Source organism: Hemiscyllium ocellatum, chromosome 4, assembly GCF_020745735.1.
Source record: "Hemiscyllium ocellatum isolate sHemOce1 chromosome 4, sHemOce1.pat.X.cur, whole genome shotgun sequence".
In the NCBI taxonomy this organism is placed as follows: Eukaryota; Metazoa; Chordata; class Chondrichthyes; order Orectolobiformes; family Hemiscylliidae; genus Hemiscyllium; species Hemiscyllium ocellatum.
This window is the reverse complement of record NC_083404.1, coordinates 110,165,877-110,192,974: the sequence shown is the minus strand read 5'-3', so window position 1 is coordinate 110,192,974 and position 27,098 is coordinate 110,165,877. Positions and strand designations below refer to the sequence as shown.

Here is a 27,098-nt window from a genome sequence, read left to right as displayed (position 1 = left end):
TGATAAAATATAGCACAATTTTAATTGTTGTGTCTTTCTTTATGTTGTCTTTGATAGAAGCATCAGATGCCTTCGGAACATTATTCATTGGAACTTGATAACCACGTTCATACTGAGGAATGTCATGTGGTTCCTGTTGCAAATGATCGACCACCAGATACACGAGAACAATGAGGTAGACTATCACAATAAAATTCAGGCAGTCATTGGCTCATGTTTGTGAGTGCCTGACTAATGTGAGACTGGATTCTGAATTAGTGGTGTTAGGAGAGCACAGCAGTTCAGGCAGCATCCATGAAGCAGCGAAATCGACATTTCGGGCAAAAGCCCTTCATCAGGAATAAAGGCAGTGAGCCTGAAGCGTGGAGAGATAAGCTAGAGGAGGGTGGGGGTGGGGAGAAAGTAGCATAGAGTACAATGGGTGAGTGGGGGAGGGGATGAAGGTGATAGGTCAGGGAGGAGAGGGTGGAGTGGATAGGTGGAAAAGGAGATAGGCAGGTAGGACAAGTCCGGACAAGTCATGGGGACAGTGCTGAGCTGGAAGTCACGACATGGTTGAAGAGCTTCAGGGCAGAGGAAATGACCTGGGAGTTGCAGTGGGAGAGGGATTCCCTGAGAATCTTGTAGAGAGAGGAGGAACACTTCTTCAAGGCAGGCATCCTTGCAAGAGGATTCGCAGTAGGGTTGAAATCAATGAGGTAAAAATGATGACTGCAGATGCTGGAAACCAGATTCTGGATTAGTGGTGCTGGAAGAGCACAGTAGTTCAGGCAGCATCCAAGGAGCAGCAAAATCGACGTTTCGAGCAAACTTGGCCAACCAGAAGACACATGTACATTCCATCATTATTCTGTTCTGAATTCACTGAATGCAGAGGGAGTCAGCAGTAGGTATGACACAGTGTTTCATTAAGTTAGGGTCATGACTTAAGTGGGAGCTGTGTGCTGAGAATCATGTTCCACTGCTCCATAGGTCATCCTAAAATATACAAAAAAAAGATGAGATGACCAAAATGACCAATTTACCAGACTGGCTGCTACTCAGGATGAAAACAAACCACATCACGTTCTTTCAGAAATAATAGAAATAACAAGAGAAGCGAAAGAAAGGATTTCTAATTTATACAACTTACACTTAACTCCTTCAAATTTCAAGAACACACCCTCTCAGTCACAATTGAGACCAATAAAGCACGATGATTTAACATATACAGCATTACAGCAAAACATATACAGCGTGGTAGATATGATCTATATGGACTTCAGTAAGGTGTTCGACAAGGTTCCCCATGGGAGACTGGTGAGCAAGGTTAGATCTCATGGAATACAGGGAGAACTAGCCTTTTGGATACAGAACTGGCTCAAAGGTGGAAGACAGAGGGTGGTGGTGGAGGGTTGTTTTTCAGACTGGAGGCCTGTGACCAGTGGAGTAACACAAGGATCGGTGCTGGGTCCACTACTTTTCATCATTTATATAAATGATTTGGATGCGAGCATAAGAGGTACAGTAAGTAAGTTTGCAGATGACAGCAAAATTGGATGTGTAGTGGACGCGAAGAAGGTTACCTCAGATTACAACAGGATCTTGACCAGATGGGCCAATGGGCTGAGAAGTGGCAGATGGAGTTTAATTTAGATAAATGTGAGGTGCTGCATTTTGGGAAAGCAAATCTTAGCAGGGCTTATACACTTAATGGTAAGGTCCTCAGGAGTGTTGCTGAACAAACAGACCTTGGAGTGCAGGTTCATAGCTCCTTGAAAGTGGAGTCACAGATAGATAGGATAGTGAAGAAGGCGTTTGGTATGATTTCCTTTATTGGTCAGAGTATTGAGTACAGGAGTTGGGAGGTCATGTTGCAGCTGTACAGGTCATTGGTTAGGCCACTGTTGGAATACTGCATGCAATTCTGATCTCCTTCCTATTGGAAAGATGTTGTGAAACTTGAGAGGGTTCAGAAAAGATTTACAAGGATGTTGCCAGGTTGAAGGATTTGAGCTATAGGGAGAGGCTGAATAGGCTGGGGCAATTTTCCCTGGAGCGTTGGAGGCTGAGGGGTGACCTTAGAGGTTTATAAAATAATGAGGAGCATGGATGAGATCATAGACAAAGTCTTTTCCCTGGGGTCAGGGAGTCCAGAACTAGAGGGCATAGATTTAGGGTGAGAGGGAAAAGGTATAAAAGAGACCTAAGGGGCATCTTTTTCACATAGAGGGTGGTACGAGTTTGGAATGAGCTGCCAGAAGAAGAGGTGGAGGCTGGTACAATTGCAACATTTAAAAGGCATTTGGATGGGTATATGAATAGGAAGCGTTTGGAGGGATATGGGCCAGGTGCTGGCAGGTGGGACTAAATTGGGTTGGGATATCTGGTCGGCATGGACGGGTTGGACCGAAGGGTCTGTTTCCACGCTGTACATCTCAATGACTCTATGTGAGAAAATAACTTTTTTTTATTCCTTAATGGGATGAGAGTTGTTGGCTAGACCAGGATTTGTTGCCCACCCCGTTTGTCTAGAGGGTAGTTAAGAGTCAGACACACTGCTGTGGGTCTAGAGTCATATATAGGACAGATCATGTAAGGATGGCAGATTTCCTTCCCCAGAGGACATAATGGACAAGACACAAACAACCAAATTCCCAGGATCAGAAGTTCAGACCATAATGTGGAAAGCCATTTTTCTCTAACAGTCCTTTATAATGTTTGCAAAGGTGAGGTGTTGTTGTCTATATGGTAATGCTGACTGTTTTGATTCAATGGTTTATCAGGTAAACTTTGTTTTTGTTTGTTGAATGAGTTCTTTCTTTAAAGCTCACTGGATTTTCTGTCTTAATTCTTCCAGGAAGAGAGAGAGAGAGATCTGGTTTGTAGGCTGCAGATGTTTTCACTTTGTGCTGCTTCTGACAATTATAGCTTTTTAAAAAAAATATATATTACAGCTTAACAAATCATAATGGCGTTGCCAAACACAATTTGCTTCACTGGAAAGATTATTTTTTGTTAACAAAAAGTAACATTATATTCCACAGCATAACAATATGCAACACTTGATTTTCAAGTAGCAACATTTTCCTATTTTTCCAATCGCAGCAGCTCAACTTCACTTCAGTTTGTAGTCTAAAAAAGAATGCATAGTCCCTTACATGCCTCCACCCTTAACAAAAATGAAACACCCTGTTAAGATGTGTTTCATCACCAATTTCACATGACACATAAAATACCACACAAATATATAGTTGTTCACTCTCATCCAATCCTTATACAGTATTTAAGCAGTTTCTTGTTATTTAACACCCAATTGTTAAACTATTTCAGTGCAAAGTTAATTTTAATAATTAGTCAGCTATTACATTACCTTTTCCAGTAATATGGACAAATTTTGCATTGAATTATAATTTCTTGTGACATGTACTCAAGTACATGGGTACAGGTGTACAGTGAAAAGTGTGAAATGTTGCCATTCCTGGCACCATCTTAATTACAAAGGTACTTGGGTACAAAATCTTAGTAGAAAAATAAAGAAATTTAGTTAAAAGTTCGACATTGCAGTCCTTCTTAAATGCTTAACCATGCTGGGCTCGGTCTCTCACTTTCCCCCCCACCCTGACCCTCTCACTGTCCCCTGCACTGGCTCGATCTCTCCGCAGAAGGTAAGTAGATTTAAGTCAGAGAAGAAAAAGCTTTGATGGAAGAAAAAAGTAAAGAATTGTTGAATTGATAAGTTCCAGAGAATATCTTACATATTGAGTCCTAGTTTTGCCGCAAAAGCCAGCAGATTATGATCAGTATATGTTAGTGTTTCTTGGTAAACATGATGGATATAGACATCAAACTATTGGACAGCTAATAATAATCCCATCTTTCCCGTTCTGTTGCTTCTCTGATTTCTTACGCAAGTTTAATTTCTTAGGAAAGTGGCTTCTCTTTTTGCGATTCATCACCTTGCAATAAGGCTGTATTTGCCAAGTTATTAGCATTATTTGCAAATGTGAACTCAGGGGTGACCAATACTTTACTTATTAGAATTGTCCTCAGCTTCTCAAAAACTGCTTGGAATTTAGTTGACCATATCACATTCGCCTGTTTTCGTAATAAGGCGGGAGATTTAGATAGCTTTACAGTTCCATTGACAGTGACAGTTCTAATGAACTCAACAGTTCCAGTTAGATTATTTATCTTATACCTACAAAAATGTCTACTTTTAATAATACAAGGAGGCCACTTGACCTCTTCCAAATGGCACCTTGCGTCTTCCAAAGGGCATCTTGCTGCTCTCAAAGTGCACCTTGCCTACAAAAGTATCCCTGGACCACTCCCAAAGACCATCCTTCCTTTTCTAAAAATATCCCTGCAGACTGCCTTGGAATAAATTCCAAAACTTCTCTTACAATTTAATAGATAATTGAACTGCCTAGTGAAGCATAATTCGTGTAGGCCAGGAGATCTTAGGCTCAATCCTTAGTTTTGTAGTGTGGGTTCAGCCATAATAATACCTACGGTAGAATGGCCAGCTAATGTCTAGGCTGAACGCCCTCCACTCCCCACCACCCCACCACCATAGTCAATGGACACTCCATCGAGCTAGCTGGTGACTAGCTAAAGGTTAAGAAGCTGTTCTAAAGCTTTCAGCAGCAGACTCGAGAATATATTCAGGCTTGGAATAGGGCTGGAGAGAAAGTGAAAGGGATATATCTTATAGAATGCCTCAGTGGTGACTAGTACTAAATGCACCTCTTATGACAAGAGTACAAGTTGGAGCACAGGATGAGAAGTTAAATACTCAACTTTCAGGATTGCTGGGAGATCAGCAAACTGAGTATGCCAACCTCCATCCTGACTCTTCAATTCTCAGTTCAGCTAAGTGGGCTTCCTTGATGAAAGTAAACCCTTGCAACATATACCTGCCATCAATAGTCTCTTTTAAATGTAAACGTAACACATTTAACTGCAGAGTTAATCTTCTTTTTCAGCCATGGTGCCGTCTTATCACAACTATCTTCAACTATTTTGTGGTGACTAATTTCTTCTGGATGTTTGTCGAAGGGTGCTATCTCCACACAGCTATAGTGATGACCTACTCTACAGACAAACTGCGCAAATGGATATTCCTGTTCATTGGATGGTGTAAGTGAGGACCTTTTTGTTTTTGTGTTAAAGTAACCATCACTGAAAAACAGCTAAGTCACCAACAGCTTTAACATTGTGTAATAATAGAAGTCCCAAAGAACTTTGCAGGAACATTACGAAACAAAGCATGCAATCAAGGCAGTATGAAGAGGTTGGGTCAGATAATCAAAGAAGTAGCTTCTAAAGATATATCTTAAAGGAGAGAAGTGAAATAGAGAAGTGAAGAGTTATAAGAAGGGGATTTCATAGCCAGGAGCCTTGTTAAAGAGCTGGTCACTTCGACTGGTGCAACTTATTTTTTTTAATTATTAAAAAGCTCATGGGATGTGGGTATCATTGACTATGCCAGTGCTTATTGTTCAACCTTCATCACCCAGGGGAATGTGATAGAGAGCAACCTTCTTGAACTGCTGCAGTCCTTGTAATTGAAAAGGCCTGATTAGAAAAGCACAAATATTATGGAGGGTTGTGACAGTTACACCGATGTTTGAATGTCTAACATTTCCTGGGAAACTACTAATTTAATGGAAGTTGAAGCCTCTGAATTCTCTGATATGAGTGGATTATTTCAGAGCATTCTGGTCACAGGGCAATTTCCAATCAGAATCTTCAATTTCCCCAAGAGTCAGCTGCATCCAGGATTCCACGGGATCCTAACAATCAATTCCATTCTGATCCAGTGACTATCTGCCTATCTGAATGTCCAGGACAATGTTACCGAGGTGGAAAATGGTAGTTTTGAAGAAGGTACCAATACATGGTTGGACGCTGATCACAAGATCGAGTATTAGACTATTTGCAGAGTTTTCTCGACCTGAGAAGTGGGCAGTTGGTACTGGGGAGACATCTGTCCTGTACCCACGATATGAGAAATGTAGTTCTGGGAAGGAAGGCTATTGGTTGATCTTCCCCACCCGTTGGCCTACTAAGGCCCTTTAGAGGTCAGTGAACAACCACTTAAGGGCTCATTCCAAATGGGCGGCAATTAATTCAGCTCCAATTGGGACAAGAGAGAGCTGGCTACCCAAATGATACCAGTGCAGTGGCCTGTCAGTTTGTGGGGAGCAATAAGGGAAGGTGATGACCAAATGGTGTTATCTCTAGACTATTCATCCAGGGCCTAAATAATGTGCTGGGAACCTGGGTTTGAATTCCACCATGAAAGTTGATGGAATTTGATATCAATAACAAGTCTGGACTTAAGAATCTAATGATGAACACCGAATTGTTGATTATTGAAAAAACTCATTTGGTTCACTAATGTTTCACTAATCCTTACCTGGTCTGGCCTACATGTGACTACAAAATCGCAACAATGTGGTTAAATCTCACCAACTCTCTGGGTGATTGGGAATAATTAATAATTGTTCGCCCAGTCTGAGATGCCCACATCCTATGGATGAATTAAAAAGGAAGAGGTACAGATCCTCAAACTGTGCTATTTCTCCCCAACCAAGGAGCTCAACCTTAGGGAGTGGGGTTTCCTGCCCTCGCTCCCCATTTCCAAACAACATACACCATTCTTGCCTCTGATCCACCACCTGTGAATTGGGAGTAGGGTTGAAGCAATGGTATCCAAGCAGCAATCACAGCCTCCCACCATGGTGATGGCAAACTCTGCTGGGTGGAACTTGGTATTGCCTGATTGCCAGAAGATCTCGTGGGTTTTCTGAAGAAGGTTTCCTTCCACATAACTTGCCCACTTTTCAACTTAGCAACACAAAACTGTCCTGTGGTTCTTCCACCAGTATGTTCTGTCCTGTCATTGTCGCCTGGATGAATTATATTATAAAAATGCATAATATTAAGGTATTAAGTGAGTATGTGAGTTTTATATTCTCCACTGTACTTGGGGCATTCATTAAGGTGAGAAAGGCATAAAAGAAGAAAAATCCATTGTTTCGTAGAATACATCCTTGAGGTCGAATATCTTGAAATAACAGCTAAATGACTGAAGGAAAGAGATCAAAAGCACAGTCAAAGAATTAGGTAGCAGAAACAGCAGCAGTCTGTTGCCAGGGAGAGGGAGGAAGTTGGTATCTAGGAAGTACAGTTCGGAGCAGTTCATCTAGTATTAGTTCACACATACTCACCACCACCACCCACCACCCACCAACACCCCCTCCACCTGACATGAAAATGTTTGTAGTTGAATTCGTACTTAATGTATTTCCCACACTTAAGCACTGTAACACTTTCATGTCAAGCTTTGTGTAAAGCAGCCTAATTTCTGATTGTTGCAGGGCTCTGCATATTATTGACGTATAGTATCAATCTATAGCCAGGATCTTTTTTTAAAAATTGTATTCATTGATTAAAACTGACAGAAGTATTTGTTCTTCCACAGGTATACCCTGTCCTATCATTGTCGCCTGGGCCATAGGCAAATTATATTATGAAAATGAACAGTAAGTAAAGCATTAAGATGTCATTTGACTTTGCGAGTTTAATATTTTTAGTTTCTTTTAAGGTGAGACAAGCATTAAAGAAAGAAACTTCCTTCCTTTCAAAAAATGCATGTATTTCATTCAGTGCCTTAAAATGAGTACTCAACGGCTGAAGGAAAGTGACCATGCAGCCAAAGAAATAGGCAGCAATAGCAACCATAAATCTATTGATATGATTCCTTTAATGTAGAAAAAAAATCCAGAAGTAAGAAACAAAGGGTCAGAAACAATTTGAAATGTTTCTCAATCAGAACAAAGTGAGACAGTGAGGTATTTTTTTTAATTGCTGCTGCATGTTTTGCTCTGAAGGTAGTGATAAGTCTGTGGGGTTAGTGAGGACACAGATCTTAGATTCCCTTATTGTAGTCAGTATAATACATGTCAGTATTTACACATCATTCCTTGTTTGAGTGTTAGTATTTACAGGATATTCCTGACTGAATGGCAGTGTTTATAGGAAGTTACTGAGTGAATGTCAGTATTTACAGGATGTTCCTGAGTGAGTGTCGGTGCTTAAAGAGTGGCCCTCAGTGACTGCCAGAATTTTGAAGATCTTCCTGATGGAGTGCCAGAATTTGCAGGATGTTCCTTGTTATTTGTCAGTCTTTATGGGATGTTCTTGATGTGTGTTCTTATCAACAGGATGTTTCTGAGTGTCAGTATTTAAAGCATATTGATTGGTGAGTGTTCAGATGTACAAGATGCTTCCCACTGTGTGTAAGTATTCTGACCATTAAAATCAATAACGAGGAAATCATTGAGTTGACACTATCCATTTCCCTGACATGAACTCCCACTATATACAAAGAGCACTGAGATGGAAAATCCCATCTGTTATGTAGAAAGCTTTACTCTTAGGATGTAATAAAGCTTACACAGTCTGGTATTGGCTGTTCACACTGAAATTATTTAGTCTCATCGCATTCTGAAGACAATGAAGAATCAAAATCTGTGCTGGTGCATAAAATCTTCCACCCACAAAGAACAGCATCATGTTGATCTGGTTGGTGTCTTGAGTGTCATAAGGCTGTGCACGTTGACTGAGATCATCAAACACAACCTTAAATTCTTCATGATCTTATAATTTAGTGCTGCCTCTGCTACCATGGCAGTTCATGCCAGTGTTGTTTGCAAAATGTGCCTTTGACCTTTTGAAAACAGCTAAACTGTTGAAATTCCAGCTTCACTGGTACCCACATGTTCTTTCATTTTCTCACTGTTTGCCTTTTGACAAGATGATTTCTCTTTGAACAGGAAACTGACCCGGGGCATACATGAGCACTCATATTTACTTACAATAGACAATAAATGCAGGAGTAGGCCATTCTGCCTTTCGAGCCTGCATTACATGTATAGTTGTACTTAAATTTGCACATATACACCTTCACATTTCAGAATAGACAAGGTGTTTGATAGGATCTTCCAGTTATTGAACTGTTCCACTTATGTCTTTTCAACAGTTTGTAATAGGAAGATAGCAACATAATGCCTGATGTCAGATGTGATTGGCATTGGTCAGTGCTACGTGTGCTAAGAATTACATGAGGAACCAAATTAAAATGATCTGTTGGGTTTGCAATTTGGCTCATTTACACTTGCTGAAAGCTGAATATATTCAGGCACGGGGTTAGTTAGCTCAATTGGCTGGACAGTTGGTTTGCAATACAGAGGACAGTGATACCAAAGTTGCGTGTTCAATTTCCCAACTGATTGAGGTTACCGTGAAGGCTCCTCCTTCTCAAACTTGCCCCTTGCCTGAGGCATGGTGACCCTCACATTAAGCCACCATCAGTTATCTCTCTAATGAAAGAATAGGACTATGCTGACTTTGATTTTTATCTTTTATGTACATGCAGCAGGGACATGTCCTCTGCAGGAGAAGGAAATAGTTCCAGATGCTATAATTAAACCAAATGTCTCTACCAAACAGAGTCAACTTGTCAACTAATCATCAATGTTTTCTCACGCAGTATAAATTATTGCTGCCTTTGAATATTGACATTTTAATATCTACAAGATAAACAATCGGCTCATTCTCTGCAACACAGGCATTTCCTTAAATGCAACTCTTCATTTGCTAACTGGATAATCTTGAAGTAATAGCTTTCCTCTCTCTTTTACAATTTCCTTGCAATTGGCACCTGTCATTCTAGTGTCACAGACAACCTCTGAATCTTTGAGTGTGAATCTAGACAATAATCTCAGTTTAAATGACAATGGTATTCATCATTACAATTCCTGTTCCTTATCTCTCTCCACTGTGCACACATAGGAACGTAGGAATAGAAGTATGCCATTCAGCCCCTCAAGCCTATCCCATCAAATAATATGATTGCTGATTGCACATAACTGCACTTAAATGCCTATACTCACTCCATCCCCATAACCCTATATTCAGAAATCTATCTATCTCTGCCTTAAACATAATCACACACTTCTTACATTTTCCACAGCCTTCTGTGGTAGAGAATTCCAAATGTTCATAACCCTCTGAGCAAAAATAAATTCTCCCTATCTTGGACCTAAATGACGTTCTCCTTAGTTTTAAATTGTGTACCACGTAGTTGTAGACTCTCTAGCCAGTGGGAATATTTTGCCTGCATCTAGCTTGTCTACCCCTTTAAGCATTGTATAAGCTTCACTGCGATCATCTCCTATTCTTCAAAACTCCAGAGAACACAGGCCTAGTCTGTTCAATTTCTCTTCATAAGACAGTACTACTATCCCAGGAACCAGTCTGAAAAATCTGCATTAGATCTCTTCTATGGTATTAAAATGTTCCCTGAGCTAAGGAGACCAAAACTGTCCACATTACTCCAGGTGTACTCTAACCAAGCTCTGGTACAACTGAAGAAAGACTTCACCTTTCCTGTATTCCAATCCTCTTTCAATAAAGGCTAAACTTCCATTAGTTTTCCCATGACTTGCTGCATCTGCATGTCAATCCTCAGTTACCTACAACAGGTTTGCTTTGTAAACCTACACTTTCCAACCTTTTGCCTTTTAAGAAATATTTCACACATCTGTCCACCTATCAATGTGAATAACCTCATTTTTCCACATTATGTGCCAACCACCATGCTCTTGCCTATTTACTAAGACTGTCCAAAACCTCCTGAAGCTGTGTCACAACTTCTTCACAATACATGTTCTCATTTAACTTGTATCATCTGCAAATTTAAAAACATTCCTTTGGATCCCACCTCCATATCATTGATATCTAATGTGAACAGCTGGGGCCCAGCCACTTAATCCCTTGCAGGAGCCAACTAGTCACTCTCTGCCAGTACAAGAATTGTCCTTTTATTCCTACTCTGTTTTCTATCTGTTAGCTAATCATTAAACTATGCCAATATGTTATCTCCCAAACCACACCTTTTTTTTCTAAACGGCCTCCCGTGGGGGAGTTTATCAAAAGCCTTCTGAAAATCACATTGGCTTTCTAACAGGAATTATGAGCAGGGTTCCTTGCTGACTTTTACTGGACTCAATCTAAATGCTCTTGAGTCAGCCATTGTAACCTAACTGCTGCCCTGCCTTGCATTATCTAACAGGCAAAAGTGAGGACTACAGATGCTGGAAATCAGAGTTTCCAGATTCAAGTGGTGCTGGAAAAGCACAGCAGGTCAGGCAGCATCCTGCTCCTCAGATGCTGCCTGACCTGCTGTGCTTTTCCAGCACCCCTCTAATCTAGACTCTTGCATTATCTAACCGCAGAGACTGGGAACCTGCTAACTTAGCCCTAAAACAGGGAATGCATTGACCAATTATGTTACTAGCGAGCTCCGCATATGTTTAACTGCAATTAAGTCTAAAATCTGCATTTTGTAACCAGTTATTGTGATTGCAAGACAAAGGGGTTATATTGGATGTGTTTTCACTGCATTGACAAAGTACTTCCAGAAAGTCCCACTTCAGTAAATTAAAATACGTGAGGACATTAAGGTAGTTATGTAAGTTATAGTGCAGGAAATGATTAACGCTCCTTATTCTTTGTCATTGTCTGTAGTTTTGTGTCATTTTATTTTAAAATTGCTACTTGTAAATCAGCTGAATAAATCAGACTGCCAATGCAGTGATTATATTGGAACAAAGCCAGTGGCAATTGATATGAATCTTGATGTTTGCAGATGCTGGTTTGGAAAAGTACCAGGGAAATATATGGACTATGTCTATCAGGGGCCAGTGATACTCGTACTGCTGGTAAGTGTGTAAATACATTAGTGCAGATATGCTGGAATTATGCTACTGTATAGGAGCCTCACTTGATGGACACGGGGGAAGTAGTGCCTTTGCTCCACTTACATTTGTGACGCAGTCGGGCTGCAATTTCCTAAAATTGGCCCTATGATTACTTGTTCACTACATTTATTATTAACATGTCATAGTGCTTTTCTGGATTTCTTTTCTGCAACTCTGTGCTCACCAAGATGCAAAAATTATTGTCGTGAAATAGAGCCCTTTCACTTTTGACACCTGGACCTCATTTTCCATATCAATGCATTACATCCCTCAAAGATTGTGAGCCAGTGAAAATATACCCTACTTATATTCTGTGGTACAGCCTCTTGAGATAATTCGTAAAACAAGTTGCAGACAGGAAAAAAATTTTAGATGTGATGTGTGGAAAATGTAGCAAGTTTTAAAGGACCAGTTGACTTTGGACCCATGTTTCCCAATGCTATCCACAGTGGAGTTTTCTTCCTGTTGTGTCTGGGTCCGTAAGAGAACTGATGGAGATTGATTACTACAGTCAGTTAAGAAATCCATTATCATTGTATCACACAAAATGATAGAAGGTAAACTAGATGGAATTTGGTAATTACTCATCAAGCAAATCTATAGCCATTTGGATACAGAACTGACTCAAAGGTAGAAGACAGGGTGGTGGTGGAGGGTTGTTTTTGAGACTGGAGGCCTGTGACCAGTGGAGTGCCACAAGGACCGTTGCTGGGTCCACTACTTTTCATCATTTATGTAATGATTTGGATGTGAGTATAAGAGGTATAGTTAGTAAGTTTCCTAATGACACCAAAATTGGAGGTGTAGTGGACAACGAAGAAGGTTACCTCAGATTACAATGGGATCTTGATCAGACGGGCCAATGCTGAAAATGTGTTGCTGGAAAAGCGCAGCAGGTCAGGCAGCATCCAAGGAACAGGAGATTCGACGTTTCGGGCATAAGCCCTTCTTCAGGAATGAGGAAAGTGTGTCCAGCAGGCTAAGATAAAAGGTAGGGAGGAGGGACTTAGGGAAGGGGCGTTCGAAATGCAATAGGTGGAAGGAGGTCAAGGTGAGGGTGATAGGCCGGAGTGGGGGTGGGGGCGGAGAGGTCAGGAAGAAGATTGCAGGTTAGGAGGGCGGTGCTGAGTTCGAGGGATTTGACTGAGACAAGGTGGAGGGAGGGGAAATGAGGAAACTGGAGAAATCTGAGTTCATCCCTTGTGGTTGGAGGGTTCCTTGGCGGAAGATGAGGCGCTCTTCCTCCAACTGTCATGTTGTTATGGCCTGGTGGTGGAGGAGTCCAAGGACCTGCATGTCCTTGGTGGAGTGGGAGGGGGAGTTAAAGTGTTGAGCCACAGGGTGGTTGGGTTGATTGGTACGGGTGTCCCAGAGGTGTTCTCTGAAACGTTCTGCAAGTAGGCGGCCTGTCTCCCCAATATAGAGGAGGCCACATCGGGTGCAGCGGATGCAATAGATGATGTGTGTGGAGGTGCAGGTGAATTTGTGGCGTGTTTGGAAGGATCTCTTGGGGCCTTGGAGAGAAGTAAGGGAGGAGGTGTGGGCGCAAGTTTTGCATTTCTTGCGGTTGCAGGGGAAGGTGCTGTGAGTGGAGGTTGGGTTGGTGGGGGGTGTGGACCTGACGAGGGAGTCACGGAGGGAGTGGTCTTTGGAACGCTGATAGGGGAGGGGAGAGAAATATATCCCTGGTGGTGGGGTCCGTTTGGAGGTGGCGGAAATGACGGCGGATGATACGCTGTATATGGAGGTTGGTGGGGTGGTAGATGAGAACCAGTGGGCCAATGGGCTGAGAAGTGGCAGATGGAGTTTAATTCAGATAAATGTGAGGTGCTGCATTTTGGGAAAGCAAATCCTAGCAGGACGTATTGGTCCTAGGGAGTGTTGCTGAACAAAAAAACCTTGGAGTGCAGATTCATAGCTCCTTGAAAGTGGAGTTGCAGGTAGATAGGATAGTGAAGGAGGTGTTTGGTATGTTTTTCCTTTATTGGTCAGAGTATCGAATACAGGAGGTGGGAGGTCAAGTTGCGGCTGTACAGGACATTGGTTAGGCCACTGTTGGAATATTGCTGGCAATCCTGGTCTCCTTCCTATCGGAAAGATGTTGTGAAACTTGAAAGGGTTCAGAAAAGATTTACAAGGATATTGCCAGGGTTGGTAGATTTGAGCTATAAGGTGAGGCTGAACAAGCTGGGGTTCTTTTCCCTGGAGCGTTGGAGGCTGAGGGATGACCTTATAGAAGTTTACAAAATTATGAGGGGTATGGATAGGGTAAATAGACAAAGTCTTTTCCCTGGGATCGTGGAGTCCAGAACTAGAGGGCTTAGGTTTAGGATAAGAGGGGAAAGATATAAAAGAGACCTAAGGGGCAATATTTTCACGCAGAGGGTGGTACGTGTATGGAATGAGCTGCCAGAGGAAGTGGAGGAGGCTGGTACAATTGCAACATTTAAAAGGCATTTGGATGAGTATATGAATTGGGAGGGCTTGGAGGGATATGGGTCGGGTGCTGGCAGGTGGGACTAGATTGGGTTGGGATATCTGATCGGCATGGATGAGTTGGTCCGAAGGGTCTGTTTCCATGCTGTACATCTCTGATTCTGACTCCACGACTCTATTCCCGAAGTACATATAAGCTGCATATTTTTAAAAGGAAAAGACAAATAAGATAAGAAGTAAATGTGAGAAGAAAATGTTGTTGTAAGTGGTTATGTTATGGGCAGCAGAGTTTTAGTTGAGCTCAGTTAATAGATGATTTGTATGCGCTTGTATTGTATTTGTCAACTTAAAGTGACACGGGCATTAAGAAATGATTCAGCATCATTGGAAAGGCAGAAATAAGCAGAGGCAGGGAAGAAACCATGGGCCCCAATGTTGCTCCTGTCCCAGGTCCCCTGCCTCCCACTGAACACAAGGACCCTGCAATCCGATCTGAACACAGCAGGAGTCCTAGAATGCAGGACACACACAAACTCTTCCATGAACCAGCCTCTGTAAATAGGTGGTAGAACAAAGGTAGAGCCTGCAGTTATTGTCCTGGAGATAAACCCAGCTCAGGGTCAAATTCAGCACATGATTCTGAGCCTGAGGCAGTAGCTAAGCAACTGGCAAATGTTGAAAAGAGTGAAATGATCTTTATTTCAGTTTCTAGCTAAAATGGCATGCCATAACTTTTCCATCAGATCCATCATTGTCCCCATTACTGTCCAAGCTCAACCAAACTGATCACTATCTCAACATCCTAATTGATGTTTGGAGCTTTCACCTTTTTTTCTATATCGCAAAGAGTGCGTTCACCCATTTCCTGCCTCTATCCTTGTATCAAACCATTTGCGGACAAAAATTTTATCCATGCCTTTGTCACCTCCAGATTCAACTGCGCACCTTATCAAATGCCCACCCTCTCTGCTCTATATATCTTAGCTCAAGTAGACATGTTCAACCCCACCACTGGGCATCACATAATAGGATGGGAATACATTGGAGAGAGTACAGAAATGACTTACAAGAATGTTTCCAGGGATGAGGAACTTCAGTTACAAGGATAAATTGGAGAGTTTTGGAGAGAAGGAGGCTAAGAGGAGATCTGATAGGGTTTTTCGAATCCACGTGTAGCTGGATAGAGTAAACATGGAGAAGCTGTTCCTGCTCATAAAAGGAACAAGAATAAGAGGGCATGGATTTGAAGTGACCTGCAGAAGAAGCAGGAGTGAAAGGAGGAAAACTTTTTTCACTCAGCAGGTTCTTAGGAAATGGAAAGTACTGCCCTGAAGTGCGATGGAGGGAGGTTCAATTGATGCCTTCAAAAGGGCTTTGGGTGATTATTTGGATAAAAATGACATGCAATAATGGGGGAAAAGCAAGAGATTGGCATGAAGAATTATGCTCATTTCGACACCAAGGTCAACTGGTCTCCTTCTATGCCATAACAATCTGTGATTCTGAGTCTCTGCTATCTGTATCCTATCCCAAAGTCGTAAATTTAAATGCTTCCTTTGTACCTCGCCACTCCATTAAAATACTCTAAAACCCATTTATTTGACCACGCTGTTGACTACCCTCCTATTCACAGCTTCTTTTTCTAAATGTCTTACTGATATTTCTTTTGGGACATTTTACTATGCATTAGGTGCTAAGTAAATGCAAGTTGTCACTTTGGTTAAGGGGATCGGTCAGTGAAAGGGGTTTACAAGGAGACAGATATTCTGAATGAAAAGGTGGAAGATCCTATTATACCTAAAATCCTTTGACAGGACGTAATGGGACAAGGCCTTAAACAGAAGAGAAAATGATCAAAAAGGAAGCATTTAGTGTCAACGCTTGGTATATGTTAACAGTGGAAGGTAAAGATCACTCCAAACAATGTGAAGTACATCCCATAGCTGTGACCAGGTGTAATGGTATTGTGTTATGAACGGTGACACGTCTTTCTGATTGCTGGTCACCATGGCAAAGCCATTTTCATGCAGCACCATTTGAAGCAGAGCATATCGTTATTATCATGCAGCAGTTAATCATGCCTTCATATATATCTATGTCATTGTAACTGCTGTCACGATCTAGCTTGTAGTCTCCATAACCAGTAATTGCCTATCAAGGAAAAACCTCATCACCCTGTTCTGCAGATACAGAATCTGGCAGCTGGGCACAGAGTATGTCTCATGCAGCATGACCTATCTATCATCCCAGTTTTTAAACCTACTGCTGTCAGTAAGTTTGCAAGAAGCATTCACATCTCTTGATTGGTGCTGATGTTCACACACAAGCAGAAGGGTGATTGAATGGAAAACCTTAATTGTTATGTAGAAGGGACAGCGGTTTATTGGGGAAAAAACAGATTGATCTAAGCACTGCATATTACATTCTAAACAGGAAATCTATTTAAAAGAAAACTATTAGACACAAAATTCATCGACACAACACAGTGTGTCAATTTAAATACAAAACCTGCACACTTATAGTGTGAGAGGTATCATAGTGTACGTCCTGCACAACTTAAAAAGCTTGAGTTGAGTCAGGTAGAATATGGTGTCAAATCTCCAGCATGTATGAAGTGAGATTGGATCAGTTAGGATTATAGCCACTGTAGTTTAAAAGATTGAGGAGGGGTGATCGCACAGAGACCTATACAATTCTAACAGGTCTAGTCACGGTAAACACAGGAAGGATATTCCCAATTTAGACAGTCCAGAACCAGGCATCACAATCTAACGATAGGAAATAGGCCAGTTAGGACTGAGACAATGAGAAATTTCTTCAGCAGAGAATGGTGAGCCTGTGGAATTCTTTGTCACAGAAGGTGGTTGAGGCCAAAGCATTGAATGTTTTCAAGAAAGAGTTAAATAGAGTTCTTAGGGCTAAAGGGATCAAAGGGTAGTGGGAGAAAGCGGGAATAGGGTGTTGCGTTGAATGATCAGCCATGATCATATTGAATAGCAGAATGGGTTTGAAGGGCTAAATGGCCTGCTTCTCCTCCTATTTCTATGTTTCGGTGTGCCCAACGTCACAAGGCATGCATGATCAAGTCGTCAGAATGTCAAGAGATCGAAATTGGGCAGTTCACGTGTAATTGTTGTGGGGAAAATCACCAGCCTCTGAGTCAGAGTCAGGGTTCAATGACAAAGTTCATTGTACAAGGAAATACCGGAGTTTGGGAGAGAAAGACACCAACAGCATAGTGGTCAGCTGCCATTCTTCTCTCAACGCGGAGCACATGTCAAGATACTTTTATACATTTTGTGATAAATAGGTCAGTGATGAGGTAATGTCTTTGTAACATAGTTTGTGTATTGTAACCATTGCAGAATTGTTGATAGTTTCATTGCAGTCATTGTCAGTTCCAGCACAGCCTTTGTTAATTTCACCACATCATTGTCAATTTTAGCACAGACATTGTCAATTTCAGTGTCTGCGCAGAAGTCCATTACTGTAGTAATGGTTGCTTATCGCTCTTCCTGAGAAGGATGATTACTGCAGCCCTGGCTATTAGCACTACGTATTGGGTCTGTATCAAACAGTTAGCATTTCAATCAATGGTGTTGTCTGGACCCAGACACTTCGGTGGGCAGTATACGCTACCCATGTGTATTCTCTTCCCCCACTCGCCTTAAACTAATCAACTAGGTTGTGAGTACATTGTCCTGGCATTCTAGTAGCCCCAGGCAATATCTGTGTTTGCTGTGTCTCTCTCCATATTGTGGTCTGGCGGCCATCTTGTGTGTCCATGTGCCTAGTGTTACCGTGACCCATCCATGTCCTACTTCACTGTCAAAATTTTCCTGTTCACTCCTGAAGTAACAGATATGAGGATTCAAGAAGCCACTGGCACCAGAGCTATTTAAAGGGCCACTCAACAAGCTCTAGCTGAGATACTTCCGATTTTAATGTGCTGAGGCAAAGTTAGTGGAAGCACTGTGTGGAATTCCAAAGTAGTGGAAGTGTTTGAAGATATGAAATAGGAGCAGGAGTAGACCTTTCAACCCTGCAAGCTTGCTCTATCTTTCAACAAGATCATGGCTGGTGTTTTCCAGGCTGCAACTCATTTTTAGTGCCAGTTCCTTATAGCCTTCAATTCCCTGATATTTCAAAAAAATCTATCTATCTACCTCCTCTTTAGTGCTCTAGTCTCCACAACTGAGCTGAAAATGTGTTGCTGGAAAAGCGCAGCAGGTCAGGCAGCATCCAAGGAACAGGAGAATTGACGTTTCGGGCATAAGCCCTTCTTCAGGAATGAGGAAAGTGTGTTCAGCAGGCTAAGATAAAAGGTAGGGAGAAGGGACTTGGGGGAGGGGCATTGGAGATGCAATAGGTGGAAGGAGCTCAAGGTGAGGGTGATAGGCCAGAGTGGGGTGGGGGCGGAGAGGTCAGGAAGAAGATTGCAGGTTAGGAAGGTGGTGCTGAGTTCGAGGGATTTGACTGAGACAAGGTGGGGGGAGGGGAAATGAGGAAACTGGAGAAATCTGAGTTCATCCCTTGTGGTTGGAGGGTTCCTAGGCGGAAGATGAGGCGCTCTTCCTCCAACCGTCGTGTTGTTATGGTCTGGCGATGGAGGAGTCCAAGCACCTGCATGTCCTTGGTGGAGTGGGAGGGGGAGTTAAAGTGTTGAGCCACGGGGTGGTTGGGTTGGTTGGTCCGGGTGTCCCAGAGGTGTTCTCTGAAACATTCAGCAAGTAGGCGGCCTGTCTCCCCAACTCTCCACAACTCTTTGAGTTAGAAAATTCCAGACATTCAGTACTCTCTGGGGCAAGAAATTCCTTAGTGTCTCAATTTTTATAAGTTTCTATTGACCATCCATATTCAGAAAATTTGCATTGCATAGCATAGGTAGTTGCAGTGCCACATACTTTACAATATAAGCAGGACATATAGATGACTAGGCAGAGGTGAGAACAACTGTGTGGCAGAAATAGGAATCGGGCTCTCCTTAGAAGTTTGTACCCCAAGGAAGCAGAAGCAGAAACCTACTTTGGGATTGATGTGGAGCAGTGCTCCAGAAGCCTTTGTTTCACTAATTAAGTTGTGACAGAATTGTCAATCCCTTTCTGAGAAACAAGAAGCTGAAATCTGGGCAAGGACTGCCTTCCTATTGGTTATGAAGATCACTCTCACCTTTTTGTTCTTCAGAACTGGATGCTTCCAGGAGATATTAGCAAAATCACAATCCACTGCCCTCAGAAAAGCTAGGACTTGACAGAGACACAGTACAGGAGGAGGGAGCACTTCATTTTCATTTCAGTGTGCATTGAAGACCAAGATAAAAAGGCATAGTGATTCTCCAGGACTGCAGACATCCTGATGCTTCAAGGCAGACATGTATGTTCTCCTTATTAACATGGAGTGATTCATCCACCACAAGGGCTTTCAGTCTTACTGTGACAAAATGAGAAATTCATCTAATTGAATGGTGAATGTCCGGACAATGCCTTGTTTTTGTTTTTTCTTACGGGAACTAGCAAATGTCACCATCTTCTGGACTCCAAAACAGATGGGTGTTTAGTGGCAGGATGGGTGTTTAGTGACAAGGGTTACACAGCCCCCTTTCATTCCTACTGTGACAGATGGGTTTCTTAATTCTTTCACCAATTGTGGGCATCACTGGCAAGACTAGTATTTATTGCTGATCCCTAATTCCCTTGAACTGAGTGGTTTGCTGGAGTCTTTCAGTTAAGAGGCCACCACAGTGCTTTGGGTCTGGACTCACACGTAGTTAAGCGTGGTAGATTTCCTTCTCTATAGGACATTTTAATAAACACAATCAGTTTTTACAACAATCAATGATAGTTTTGTGGTCGCTAATAATGAGACTGGATTTATATTCCAGATTTATTTACCTAATTCAGATTCCACCAGTTGTAATGCAGGGATTTGGACCTATATAATTCTATTCACAGAGCATTTAATGAAGAGTGCAGAAGGACAGCCAAGGAGCAGCAGCAGCAGCTAAAGTCAAAGAGTCACCCTCTTGATATGCCAAAACAAAAAAAAGACTATTTGCATGCTAAGAAGCAAGTGTTAGACAGAGCTAAACCATTCCACAGCCAACAGATCAAGTCTAAGGTCTGCTGTTCTGTCACATCTAACTGTGAAAGATGCTGATTAATTAACCAAAATGCTGGAGGAGGAGGATCCACAAATCTCCTCATCCTGAATGACAGTGGAGCACAGCAAATCATTGCATTTGCAGCAGTCTTCACCCGGAAGTGCCCAATAGGTGATCTATTTCAGTCTTGCCCAGAAATGCCAGAGATGAAGACAGATGTCAGTCTTCAACCATTATGATACACTGCTTGAGATATAAAGAAATGATTGGAACCATTGAGTGCCAGAAAGGCTGAGGATCCTAACAACATTCCAGCAATAATACTGAAAACTTGTGCTCCAGAACTTGCCCAACTCCTATCCTAGTTATTCTGATACAGTTATAATATTAGCATCTACCTGATAATGTGTAAAGCAGTCCAGGTATGTGTGGTACTCAAAAGGCAGGCAAAATCCAACCCAACCAATTACTCTCCATCAGTTTACTCTCGGTTATGGGGAAGTGACAGAAATTGTCACTAACAGTGCTTTCAACGAACATTTTCATAGCAATAATGCTCAGCTTGGATTCTGCCAGGACAAGTGAGCTCCTGGCATCATTACAGCCTTAGTTTTAAACATAGACAAAAGAGCTGAATTCCAGAGGTGAAGTGAGAGTGATGGAGTTTGACATCAAGACTGCATTCGTCCAAGTGCGTCATCAAGGAGCCCTAGCAAATTGGAGTCAACGAGAATCAGAGGGAAAACTCTCTGATGGTTGGAGTCATTCCTACCTGGCGCAAAGGATGATGGGTGTGCTTATTGGAGATCAATCATCTCAGCTCCAGGGCATCACTGCAGGAGTTCCAACTGCAAGAAAGCCCAACATCTTCAGTAGCTTCATCAATGACTTTCTCTCCATCATAAGGTCAGAAATGGGAACCAATGATTGCACAATGTTCAGCATCATTTGCGACTCCTCAGATACTGAAGCAGTCCAGACACAACTTTAGGATATTATACGGACTTGGGCTGACAAGCATCAAGTAACATTCGTGTCACTCAAGTGCTGAGCAATGACCATCTCCAATAAGATGGAAATTTGACTATTGGTCCTTTGCATTCAATGAATACCATCTCTGAATTCTCTACTATCAACATCTTGGGGGTTATGCTTGACCAGAAACTGAACTGAGCTAGCAATATAAATACAGTCGCTTCAAAAGTGGATCAGAAGCAAGGAGTCCTGCAGTGACAAATTCACCTGCTGATTCTGCAAAGTCTGTCCACCACCTACAAGGTGCAAGTCAGGAATATGATGGAATACTCCACACTTGCCTGGATGGATGCAGCTCCAACAACACTCAAGATACTTGACACTATCCATGACAATGTAGCCCACTTTGATTGGCATTACATCCACATTCACTCTCTCCATCACCGATGCACAGCAGCAGCTGTGTATACCATCTATAAGGGGCATTGCAGAAATTCACCATGGCTCCTTAGATAGCACCCTCAGTGGTCATCTAGAAAGACAAGTGCAGCAGATACAATGGAACACCATCACATGCAAGTTCCCCTCCAAGCAACTCACCAGCTTGACTTGGAAATATCACTTAGAAAAATATCTTCGGTGTTTCTGGGTCGAAATCCTGGATTTTCTCCCTAACAGCTTTGTGGGTCTACCAACAGCTTACAGTTGTAGTTCAAAAAGGCAGCTCACCACCAGCCTGTCAAATGCATCTAAGGATGGACAATTTAGCTCATCTTGGGATGCCAACATCCCAAGAACAAAAGAAAAACGTTCGGCTCAGTCTCTGGATGACTGCCCACCTACAAGGTCAGATCACCTTCAGTGTGAACTAATGGACCAACTGCAACCCCTTTGGGCAAGTTGGAGATCTCCCTGCTTGGATCACTCAGTGGGGAGGTTCCTGCAGCATGTGCCCAAGGGCTCTCCAGCTTTTAGCTTGTTTACTACATCCTGCATAATTTCAATGTTATGGATCAAGCCACTATCCTTTGGAATCTGGAATGCATGTCAGGATAAAGGCAGGAGATCAGATGCTCTATATGCAACTGAAGGGAGCAATAGGGTCTACAAGGTGGGATTTCACTTCAGTTGAATTTCTGTAACTGCAGTATGTGTCCCTATTCCCTTACAGTATATTCATTTCAGACTTCCCAAGCAGGGCTTTGGGCTTCGCTTTGGGATCCTGACATCAAAGACAAAAGACCTTGCTCTCGCCCTTTGTGCGAACTAGTGTGACTTCCCCAAATTGTCCAAGTCATTGCCAGGTTGCAGTCCAATAAAGCAGAAGTGTCTGACACCAAATATGCAGCCCAGCAATTTTCAGTAATGACGTAGAATCCTCTTTTACTGAAATAAAAACAGAAATTTCTGAGGAAACTCAGCAGGTCCAGCAGCATCTGTGGAGAGAAAGCAAAATTAATGTTTTGAGTTTAGTGACCCTTCACTGGATCTTAAACATTAATTCTGCTTTTTCTCCACAAATACTGCCAGATCTGCTGAATTTCTCTAGCAGTTTCTGTTTTTGTTTCAGATCTTCAGTATCCACAGCTCTTTGTTTTATGATCATCCCTTTTAATAACTCTCTATGCCGATTAGAGGTGTTCCCCAGTATTATCTCCTGTTCCCTTTGTTCACTCCCTAGGACTTTCCTTTGCCACATTGCTGCGCTGGTGTAAGTTTTATGAACCATGTACTCCAATGACTTTTTCTTATACTTCCCTCTTAATATTTTGCTTCTTCAAGTTCCTCTAGTTCATTTTTAAATATGCTGCTGCACTTAGCCTGCCCCTGTGATTATGTGTTCCAAATGCCAAGGGAGTGCTTCAGAACACAGCGATTGTATTTAAATTATGGTCTCAGATATTAAAGGCTATTTCTAATTCATTGTACCATTCAGCTCCCCTGTCTTTTAGTTTACAAATTCTTATTGCAATGTACTTACACATATATTAGAGAAAGAGCCTTTGAGAAAGATATTGACTGGTTCTTCCATGTGAATTATTACAGCAGTAAATCAGTCAGTGTTACAAAGCATTGAGTTAGTGGAATGGAACAAAGTGGCGAAAGTTGTGTCATTTGGAAAGATTTGGCTTGATATGGGAAAGAACAGCATTGAGCCAGTTAATTATGATAGGTTTCAATTTCTTGGCCTTGCTGGGGTGCAATAACTGATCACTTTGTACATTTCCCCTCCCGATGTTGCACTGCTTAGGCAATGCTCTTGAAGAACTAAGGAACACTCGAAGCTCAGTCATTGAGTTTTAAACCCTTAATCACTGTTAAAGGCAAAAAATTCACATCGACCCCAAGAAAAGGTGAATAAAATCGTTACGATTGCAAAATGAACTTAAGCCAGTCTTCCCTCCATCTGCATTTACTCAGCACTGACATTAAAGACACTAATTGGTACTAAATCATTTTGGAACTGAAAAGCTTTTATAATGATAGCAATGCCTGAAAACAAGGCTGTGCACATTAGCAGAAAATGTATTTGCCTTATAACTATTCAATCGCAAAAATTATTTACGGAAATTGTGAATTCGTGAACTCACCTAAAAGCTAACACCACTGATAATTTTATTGTATTTTTCTCTGGTGCTCATTAATATTAGAATAAATTTCAAACATAACAAAGTCAAAAGAATAACTTTCCAAAAGTCAAAAGAATAACTTTCCAAAGTCAAAAAACAACTGTTTTCTTTCTTATGCAGCAACTTCAGTGTCTTAGAATGACCCAAGGTGTTGCACGATAGCATTATCAGATTAAGTTTGGCAAATCATTTCAACAGACATTAAGGCAGGTAACTCGAAGTTTTGTCAAAGAGATCAATTTTAAGAAGTGACACAGAGGAGGAAGAGATGGCAAGAGAGGAGTTATATTTATATGGTGCATTTGATGACTTCAGACTGTTGTATATTGCTTTACAGGCACTGAGGTACTTTTGAATAATAGTCACTGTTAGAATGTAGACAAACACAGTGATTCATTTGTGCACCCTGCAAGCATAAATGAGAATGTTGTTTAGTGATGTTGCTTTGGGATATATGTTAAACAAGAAACTGGGAGAATTCTCCTGCTTTTTATTAAATAATCCCATGGGATCTTCTGCAGGTCCACCATAAAAAAAGGCAGTAGGGGCCTTTGTTTTAAAATTCCATCTGAAAGACAGATGACTAAAAGTGCAGCTGTAATTCAGTTCAAACTCATAATCACAGGAGAGTGAAGCTGAACAAACAAGCTTTACTACATACCTTAGTGTATGGCAAATGTGTGCAACAGACTGCTTGGGGAGGTCAGTAATATCAGATTAAAAATGTAAAATTGGGTGGTATTTTAGTAAAATTAATTTTTGAGAATATGGAATACTGGATGGAATCTAATATAGAGATATAGAACTTTGGAGTCAGTGAGATGGATCACAATATTTCTTTTCTTCCTGAATCCTGTGAGTTGCTGTTTAAAGGTACCGCCTAATTTAATGGAACAAATTTTAAAAAGTCATTAAGGTTGAATTAAAAGTTTTATTGCTGGGCTTAGATTTCACTGTTCCTCGCCCAGGAAAGTTGAAATCAGTCCTGGCCGCAATTTACTTTGCAGGATTAGGACATCCCGAGCAAGAGAAAGTCCACTGCTGCCAACAGGAAATATCTATTTATAGAACACGGAACTTAGAACATTACATCGCAGTACAGGCCATTCGGCCCTCAGTGTTGCATCGATCTGTGAAAGCAATCTGAAGCCCATCTATCCTACACTATTCCATTTTCATCCATATATTTATTTAATGACCATTTAAATGGCCTTAACATTGACAAGTCTACTGGTGTTGCAGGCAGCACAATCCACACCTCTACTACTCTCTCAGTAAAGAAACTACCTTTGATATCTGTCCTTTATCTATCAACCCTCAATTTAAAGTTATGTCCCCTCATGCTAGCCATCACCATCCAAGGGAAAAGGCTTCTCACTGTCCATCTTATCTAACACTCTGATTATTTTGTATATCTCAAATAAGTCATCTCTCAACCTTCTTCTCTCTTGTGAAAACAGCCTCAAGTCCCTCAGCCTTTCCTCAGAAGACCAACTCCCATACCAGGCAACAGCCCAGCAAATCTCCTCTGAACCATTTCCAAAGCTTCCATATCCTTCCTATAATGTGGTGATCAAAACTGTACACACCAGAGTTTTGTACAGCTGCAGCATGACTTTGTGTGCCCAAAACTCTACTCTAAAATCCCTCTACCAATAAAAGCTAACACGCTGAATGCCTTCTTAACAACGCAATGAACTCGGATGGCAGTTTTCAGGGACCTGTGTACCTGGACACCGAGATCTTTTTGCTCATCTACACTACCAAATATCTACTCTGCATTCCTGTTGCTCTTTCCAAAGCAAATCACCTCACAGTTTACACATTAAACTCCATTTGCAATCTCTCAGCCCAGCTCTGCAGTGTATCTATGTCCCTCTGTGACCTGCAACATCCTTCAGCACCATCCACAACTCCACCAACCTTTGTGTCATCTGTAAATTTACTAACCCATCCTTCGATGTCCTCATCTAGGTCCTTTTTAAAAATAACAAACAGCAATGCCCCCAAAACATTCCTTGCAGTGCACCACGAGTAACTGACCTCCAGGATGAACATTTCCCATCAACCATGACCCTCTATCTTCTTTCAGCTAGCTAATTTCTAATCCAAAACGCTAAATCACCCGCAATCACATGCCTCCGTATTTTGTGCAAAAGCCTACTGTGAGGAACCTTATCAAATGCCTTACTGAAATCAATATAGACCACCTCGACCACTTTACCTTCATCTACCTGTTTCGTCACCATCTCAAAGAACTCTTGAGGCACGAGTTTGTGAGGCACAATCAACCCTTCACAAAACTATGTTGACTATCCCTAATCAACTTATTCCTCTCTAGATGATTATAAATCTTATCTCTTCTAACTTTGTCCAACACTTTACACACAACTGACATTAGGCTCACTGGTCTATAATTTCCAGGGGTTGTCTCTACTCCCCTTCTTGAACAAGGGAAGAGCATTTTCTATCCTCTAGTCTTCCTGGCACTATTGATGAAAATAAATTAAATTAAATCGACACAAGGAATTTTGTCTAGCAGTATTGACATATAAATGCTTAATTTCTCTTTGCAAAGTTCCTTTGTCTCCTATTTTGTCGGACAAGTTAGGCTGTTACCACTCCGTGTACAAAAACTCACATCTTGCAAATGTCTTTCACACTTGAGGTGCCACATGCAAATATGTCAACAGGATTTTTGAAAAATGTATCATATTTTTGTGTTGGCTTTGCTGGCTTAAAACCTGGAATTTGTAAACACCTTCTACACTCTAAATCTCCTCGTTAGGGTTACCTCATGCCTCCAAGTTTAATGCATTGTGGCTGAAAAGAATCAGTTAAGCTAACCATTCAGACCAATAAATTTGACTGTACCAAACATGCGCAGCAAGAGCCTACTTGCATTCCAAGTACAGTGCTCATGCGAGATGTCTGACCCAATGTTTGGCCAGTCTATTTCTTAGGCTTTGAATGTGGCTATCTTAAGGCATTAGGTCATTGACGAAAGTAATTGAGGGACATTGTGCTTTCTATTTAGGATCCCTGCAGCAAACAGCTGCCCTGAATCAATGTAATTGGCTTCACCAATTACAATGACCAAATAACCAAATACAAAGTAAATTTTTTTAGAAGGAATTAGGAATT

The 27,098-nt window shown here is 41.5% G+C and overlaps 1 protein-coding gene across 1 annotated transcript in view; it reads left to right on the top strand.

Annotated features, from left to right (window-relative positions):
• LOC132815489 (corticotropin-releasing factor receptor 2-like) overlaps positions 1-27,098 on the top strand; it is a 207,933-nt gene that overhangs the window by 160,010 nt on the left and 20,825 nt on the right. The window contains exons 6-9 of the mRNA XM_060824454.1: positions 58-175; positions 4,968-5,121; positions 7,472-7,532; positions 11,702-11,774. Coding sequence (XP_060680437.1) covers positions 58-175; positions 4,968-5,121; positions 7,472-7,532; positions 11,702-11,774 — 406 coding nt within the window. The remainder of the gene's footprint in view (positions 1-57; positions 176-4,967; positions 5,122-7,471; positions 7,533-11,701; positions 11,775-27,098) is intronic.